At 42.3% G+C, this 8072-nt stretch overlaps 1 protein-coding gene across 1 annotated transcript in view; it reads left to right on the plus strand.

The window, feature by feature from the left end:
• The window catches only part of gatb.L (glutamyl-tRNA(Gln) amidotransferase, subunit B L homeolog), a 59932-nt gene extending 56008 nt beyond the window's left edge, over positions 1-3924 (plus strand). The window contains exons 12-13 of the mRNA XM_018231408.2: positions 1592-1726; positions 3160-3924. Coding sequence (XP_018086897.1) covers positions 1592-1726; positions 3160-3288 — 264 coding nt within the window. The 3' untranslated portion in view covers positions 3289-3924. The remainder of the gene's footprint in view (positions 1-1591; positions 1727-3159) is intronic.
• The last annotated feature ends 4148 nt before the right edge of the window (positions 3925-8072 follow it).

Below are 8072 nucleotides of genomic sequence, written 5' to 3' on the forward strand. Positions count from 1 at the left end.
CGATACTGTATATAGACAGTGAAGCACCTTAAATTGGATGAGCCTGTCCCTGGCTGCAACTAGATATTGATACACTTTTTGTGCACAAACGCCCCATTCCTCTATAAAAAGCATTAGCAGATCTTGTTGCCAGGTCCTAAACACTAAGAAAAATGGTGGTTGAATTGTGGTCACCAGATTATGATATCGTTTTGTGACCCTTTTGCTGAGGATGTGGACCTCTCGGGGTAGACTCAAATGCCATGGGGTTGTGGAGAATTGGACCTAAAAGGCATGTCTAAATTGCATATTAATCACAATATTCATCTCAAATCAGCATTTCTCCAGATTTTGATTTCAACTCTATGCATTCTCATATATGGTAAATATGGTAAAAGTGAGGTAGCAAGAGTTGCATGAAATAGGGAGATCTAGTGACAAAAGTGGGGTCACATACAACACAGTTGCAGGGAAGCATTCCACAACTTTATCAGGATGTTTCTTTTGTAGGTCTGACCGTTTCTAGTACGGGATATATTTTAGGGTTTCCATTGAGCCGTGCAGTGTGGTGTGTAGTTGGAAAATTATTTGGGCCTGGCATAAACCACCAGGCTACATAGCACAGTGAGGAGGCCAAAAGGTAATGGTACAAATCCAGGAGTCCAAGCTTTCCTCATTCATGGGGCCTTCAATTCAATTCTGTCCCCAGATAAGTGCAGTCTGGATGCTCTCCATGTGACTAAATATTGATTTAGTGATATAAATGTGAGAATTGTGCAGGATATACAAATATTTGGAAAGAAAAATAATTTTTGATTGATCTGTTCTGCCCCAAATTGTTGGGGATGGAAAGGTTAAATCACTTTACCGTGCCCCCCAACTTTCTTGATACCCCGGGACAGTGCTCCCAGGCCGGATTTGTTGAAAGGCCACAAAGGCCCAAGCCTAAGGTGCACAAAATTAGGGGTGGCAGAGGTGATATCGACCAGGCAAGTCCAACCTCTGGCCCTTCGGCTGTTGTTGAACTACAACTCCTACCCATAATATGCTAAGTCTGCTGAAGGATGCCTGTAAAAGAATGGCCTTGGGATTTTCCTGTGTGAGCACCAAAATCTGCCTATGTATGGCCAACAAATAAACAATTCACTACTTTTCTTTTTATATCTATCTAACTCGTGGTCAAATTGGGTTAATGCTAAAAAATGCAATTAAGGTTTCTTCCTATTTAATCTAAATCTTAATTACTTTATCAGGTCTCTTCAGTAGTCTCATTAGCACAAGGGCAATTGTTAGATTATGCATTAGAAATACTGTAATCTCACTTTAATGACATAAACATCAGTCACAGAAGGAAAGATCATGACTTAATTTAATGACTGTGCTCTGCATCTGCCTCTGCCTCTCTCTCTCTCTCTCTTGCTCTCTCTCTTGCTCTCTCTCTCTCTCTCTCTCTCTCTCTCTCTCTCTCTCTCTCTCTCTCTCTCTTGCTCTGCCTCTCTCTCTCTCTTGCTCTGCCCCTTTTTCTTGCTCTGTCCCCTTCTCTCTCTCTTGCTCTGTTTGTTTTGCCTCTCTCACTCTCTCTTCAAACACTTATCTCTGTTCTAAATTTTAGGTGTTCCAAGAACTTTGCAGAGGAGGAGAAAAAACTCCAGCAGAGATTGTTGAGGAAAAGGATCTAGGACTTCTGAAGGACAGAATGCAGTTAGAGGAGATTTGCCAAGGAATTGTTAACAGGCACCAAAAGGAGGTATTTTGCAATTGTACAGCTGCATAAATGTAAATGTTACTTTCCCCCATGGAAGTGCCCTGAGCTGAATCTGTTCCTGCAGTCAGTGAATATTACATTCAGCCTTTCCCACCAGCCATGGCAGCCATATGTCTCAGTACAATGCCTCTTTGATCCCCATATATCCCTTTATTTATATACAGATAAGAGCTCAGTAAGTGGTTGCTGGTAATGAGCAGTTGAGAAAGTTTGTGGAGGTGGAGAACCCTGTATTGTCAGGTGATGTGGAACCATAGTCAAGCAGTAAGTACAGGGATCTCTGGCACCTTGCAGCCCCTGGTCATCCCTGAGCTTCAGTCATTTCTGCCACCACCTGCCCTGCTGCATAAATGGTAAATGAGCCTAATACGTCAGCTTTCCTAATTCTTACTTATTACCAATCACCAGCAGGTCTAGATTTCTTACTCTGGCGCCCCAAGGCAGGGTCAGACTGGGCTGATGGGACACCGGGAAAAAACCCATTGGGTCCCGACTCTTTTGGGCCCGTCCAACCGAGACTCGCTTCCTGCGCCCGCTTTCCTTACCTCTCTCCCAGACCCCAAGTATCACTGATGCGCAGGAGAAAGGTATGCGCATGGGGGGTTGAGCACTGGGGACTCAGGGCAAGAGCATAAAAGATCTCTTGTGCCCCAAGTACCATGTCCCTGGGAACAAACGCAGTAGCGGCATGCTGCCCTTAAAATAATGATGCCTAACCCAGGCCTTGGTGGCCTTCCCACAAATCCAGCCCTGATTGCTTTCCTCTTATCAATGCAGCAACCCTGAATATATCTAAATTGCTAACATTAGTTGCTCAGTTGCTAATGTTAGATGCAGAGATGTGCACACATTTGCACTCATTAATAGGCCATATACAAAGTGCTTGTTCCTACTTGTGCTTATCTGTACAGTAGCCATGCGCTGACTCTTCATTAGCATTACAGGTTGTATACATTTGACAGTGAAGAGCCAAATAGACTCATAGCCATACATGTGACGGTGGCTGTCAAAAGGTTAACTGCACAGGTGTTCGGTTTGTCCATTAGCTCAGGTGTACCTTATTGCTAACAGGTTGAAAAAGGATGAAAAAGGTCCCAAGAGAGACCGAAACTTTGCAGCACTGTGTGAAAAATAAAGTCACTTGATTTACTAAGGGGAGTGCTGGCCTGGGAATGCTTTATTCCAAATTGCGAGTGTATGTATATTTATATATATGTACCTTTTCCTCCAATAAAGTGGTGTGTTGTGTATTTATTTTGGTTTCCAGTACTGCTTATCATTACACCTCTCTCCCAGCCTTGCCTGTGCCCTGGATACTGTATAGATGGCAGCAATTGGGTTGTGTGGGTAACTGCTTGTGCCCTCCAGTATTCTTGCCAATCCTGACGTCTAACTGTTGCTCTTTATTCTTTTAGGTTAATGAAATTAGACAAGGGAACCATAAAATTATGAACAAACTAATTGGCTTAGTGCAAAAGGCGACCAAAGGACGCGCAGATCCAGTTCTAGTGAAGTCTATACTTGAAGAGAAAGTGTTTGTGTAGTTCTTCTATGAAGACTGAATGATCCCAGATGAAGACGTCTGACGTTTTACTTTTCTGGTTACTACATAGGCCGACGTACATAGAGTATGTGAGTGGTTGATATTATCCCTATTGTGTTTCATCTCCAGTGTGTGAATGATTGTGATTGTGCATCAGAAGTCTGGTCACTACTTCTCTATAGGAGTGAATAGCTCCCCAACTGCCCATGGTCTTTTACAGAAAACTGTCATCCCCCAGATATTGAGCCTAAAGTGAAGCTTTGCTAAGACATTGAAAAGTGCTCCAATAATCAATCCTATGCAATTTTCCCAGCGCTTCCCTTAACTTTTATTAAGTGGGCTCACCTTCTTAATTAGGTACCACCGTAAAGTCCAAAAGATTCATCAATACACGTTGTATGAAGGAGGCCACAAAGCATCCGCAGTGCTGTGCTGCAAAACTTTTATTCCAAAATACACAACATGTTTGGAGTCAGCAAGGAACCTTTCTCAAGTGTCACACAGGACTGCGGGTGCTTTGTGGCCTCCTTCATACAACAGCTCCAATTATCATCTGTGAGCATTTTAAATGTATTTGTTTTGAAGGGGGAAATATACAGCAAGGGTCAAAAAGAAAACAATAAATTGTTCTTGTGTTGGAAAGTGTTCTGTGTTTTCTTTTAATTAAAAATATTTTTGCCGTTTTGTATTTTTAATAAAAACATGTTGCTGTTTATACCTTCCCATAATCATCTGTATTAAAGAAGCCCTCCTTCCTCCCTCTACTGTCATCTAACTGGAAGTTGGATAATGAAACTATTTTCATTATTATCATGTATTTATAAAGCACCTACACATATCGTATTTATACGATAAAGGGGTGTATGTATATATATATATATATATATATATATATATATATACGTTAAACATACTGAATTACATTCAAAGCAGCCAGTAACTTATACAAGAGGTGAAGAGGGCCCTGCCCAAAATAGCTTTGCTCTTCCATATTAATCAGTGCCCACGGGGAAGTGCAAGAGATTAGTTAGTAGTGGTTGTTAGACAGTTCAACAGTGGAAATGTTCAACAATGTGTGTGAAGTGCAATGCAGAATGAAAGCATAATAAACAGAAAAAATATAGATATAAATTGTACTTATCTGTCATTATGTTGAGCGTATATATAAATCATTCTACCTGTGTATCATGATTCGGCATGAGATCTAATGAGGTGTAAGGTTTCAGCAGCCATTGTTTCTACCCCTGTACAGTATGGTACAGGTACAGATATGGGACCTGTTATCCAGAATGCTCTGAACCTGGGGTTATCTGGACAACAAATCTTTCCATAATTTGGATTAACATACTTTACCCAATAGGCGGGTTTTGCCTCCAATAAGGGTTAATTATATCTCAGTTTGGATGAAGTACAAGCTACAGAGAAAAAGCAAATAATAAAAATGAAGATTATTTGGATAAATGGAGTCTATGGGAGACGGCCTTTCCCTAATTTGGAGCTTTCTAGATGCAACGTTTTACATCCCTGCACTAATACATTGTGTTCTTACTAGGGATGTACGGTTTTCAGACCAGGATTCAGCACTTTTCAGCAAGATTCGGCCGAATCCTTGTGCCTGCCCAAACCAAATACTTAAAATCATGGGACTTTTCGTCACAAAACAAGGAAATGAAACATTTTTTGGTCGCATGCTGCACACACAGCTCTCTTTTCCCTCTCCCTCACTGATTTCCATAATCAAATTAGGGTTCGGTATTTGGGCAAATCTTTCACAAAGGATTTAGGGGTTCAGCTGAATCCAATATAGTGGATTGGGTAAATCCCTAGTTCTTACGGCAATACATCTAACTGTGGCATTATCATCTATTAAATGACCGGTCTAATTAGCCTCATTTAGTGTCCTCTGTCAGTAACAATGACAATCGCTTCAGGAGTGAATGGATGAGAGATGCTGTTTAAGTGAATTGCTTTTATGTTGTCTCCTCTAGATCATCAACTGAGAAACACATGCAGACTGCTCATAACTTGTGTTACAATTTAATATGTTAACTGAATTAATGGAGATCATAAGAGGAAAAAAACCTCTCTGTAATACAGTAAATATGTTTTAATGATTTTCCTTAGCTTTTTGATAAACTGCCTGTTCCTGGCACATTATTCGCCAGAGGCCTTGTGCGCCCATCCGTATACTTTCCTTATAAGCACCTCTGTCACTGCTGCTGTGAAAACGCAACTGATTTGGCCTCATTTCTATTAAAAATGTTAATAAGCTGAATAATCCATTTAATTTAAATTGCAGATAAAGTATTCTGCATGTGACTGTCTCTTTCTATCCCCCAAATTATTTGTACAACTGTGGCCGTTCCATCTGCTTGTAGCCAATAGCATGAGAGCTCACAGTCACTTCTTGCAATAAATATGTAATACGCCATGAGACTAAGAAAGTCCCTTATACAGCAGTTAGGGCAGATTCACTAAAGGGTGAAGTGGCTAACGCTTGCGACTTTTCTCCAGCATTACCATCTGCAGTGGCATCAGCAATTCACTAACAGGCGCTAATTCGATAGCGTAAGAGACCGTCGCTAGCGTTCGCACTTTATTGCCATGCGACTTTTCGCTCTGTCGAAAGGTCGTTACTCCGCAAAATTCAGTAAAGTGAGGATTTTACTGAACGTTACCACTTTCACCAGAGTTTACTTTGCCACCTCAGACCGGGCGAATTGTTAAGAAGCATCTAGATCTTCCTCAATCTTCTGTCACTTACAGTGTCGGACTGGCCCGGCAGGACACCAGGAAAAAACCCGGTGGGCCCCCGAACCCTCATGGGCCAGACCCCCTCTCCAGATTTTTGGTTTTGGAGAAAAAATTTTTTACTGGCGCTACACAGCGCCGCCTGCGCGATGAGTGATGCCGAGCGATGTCACTGCACATGCGCGCCAAGCACCACCGTTGTACATGCGCGACAAGCCAGCGCATCACAGTAGGGGGGCGGGGGGCCCTGGACAGCAGTCCTGGTGGGCCCCCCAGTCCGACCCTGGTCACTTACATCATATCCTGTGTGCTGAAAATGCATTAAAGTTCCAAAAACGCTGGCGACTTTTCCTTTTTTGAAGCGGAATTGCCTGCAAAAGTCCTGACTTAAACTTTTTTTTGGTAACCGGTTTTCTCCAGACATTTCATAACATATGGAACATTCACTATATAGTGGGCTCATGTGTAGGGCTTTATATGAACTCTCTTGTCTTTATTAAGGTTCCCTGGACATTTGTAAGAAAAAGTTGTAACTTCAGGTATTTGCACCAACATTTATAATAAAGACCTTCATACTACTTTTAATTACCCGTCGTATGCAAATTGACCTGAGCGCAAGATCACTAGCGAATTTTCACTAAAACAAATTTTTCACTAAAACAAATGAACGCTAGCACATCTTCACTAATATGCAAAGTTGCGCCCGTGGCGTCGAACGCTGGCGACTTTTCACTAGCGTTACTTCGGCAGTGTGAGCATTTCATACTGAAGATTCACTAGCGTTCACTTGTCACAGGCAGGGCAGCCATCAGGGGGGAGAGTTGTAGGGGGCCCCTGAGGGTAAGGGGGGCCCGGCAATGCCACACTTGATTAGCCAGGCCCCCCATCTTTCTGAGAGCTGCTGACTTCGGGAAGGCATGGATGTTTAAGGGGCCCTGGCCACCAATTTTCTTATAATGTGGGGGGGGGGCTGGCACCAAATTTGGCTACCAATATTTTTTAATGGGGGTCCCTGACCACCAATATCTTTTTATTTTTTTATTAACATGTGGGAACCCTAGCCACCAACATTTTTTTTGTTTTTTTACTGTGTGGTGGGGAGCGGACCTGTAGGTGGGGCTTGCAGTGGGCGCAGCCCAGGGGGCCCAGGAAATTTTGTCGTATGGGGCCCTGTGATTTCTGATTGCGGTCCTGGTCACAGGGGAACCCAGGGCGCAATTTTGCATATTATTGAATTAGCGTAGTGGTAGCGAATTTGCACCTGGCAATGTGTGCGAAGCAGTCGCTGGCGACAATTAGCCCTTTAGCGAATCTGCCCCTTAGGCTTTACTTCTGCAAGCTGTTTGCAAGTTTTTAGGGTTAGCGTCCATAGTCACTATCATATAGAATCAGTATGTACAGACAAATACAAGAGGTTCTCTGAACTCAACCCATTATCAGTATGTTAAGGACATTTACTAATCAAATTTAGAGTTTTTTTCACCAAATCTCAAAAAACCTCTACTACAAAACTTTGCCAGTTAAAAGTTGTCGAGGTCCTATAGAAGTCAGTGGGAGCTGCACTAATACTATTGGACCATTATAAATCAATTGGGACTTGAGGTTTCATTTTTTAGCACATTATTCAGCTTAGTGAGTTTAGTTGTGGTTTTGAAAACCTTGAAAATGAGACTGTTGATAAATAGGACCATAACAGCATTAAAGTGATACTGACAAGTTGCTATAAAAAAAGGAACATGTCGGTATCAGTAAATAGAAGCTGCACGTGAAATATAATCAGCTAAAAGCTCCCCAAAGCCGCCCCCAGCCCAGTGAACCTTAGTAACGGCGACTCTCCAACACCATTAAATCATCTTGCTGAGTTGTTTCAGTCACTCTGGGCTGGGGCGGCGCAATCCTTCCAAAGATGCCCCAGTAGCTCCCCATCTTCTTTTCTGCTGATTCACTGCACATGCTCTGTGCTGCTGTCACTTACTGAGCTTAGGGATCACTCACAATATACAGTACACATAGAATCGAAATGTCACAATATAA

Source organism: Xenopus laevis, chromosome 1L (genome assembly GCF_017654675.1).
Source record: "Xenopus laevis strain J_2021 chromosome 1L, Xenopus_laevis_v10.1, whole genome shotgun sequence".
NCBI classification, from domain to species: domain Eukaryota; kingdom Metazoa; phylum Chordata; class Amphibia; order Anura; family Pipidae; genus Xenopus; species Xenopus laevis.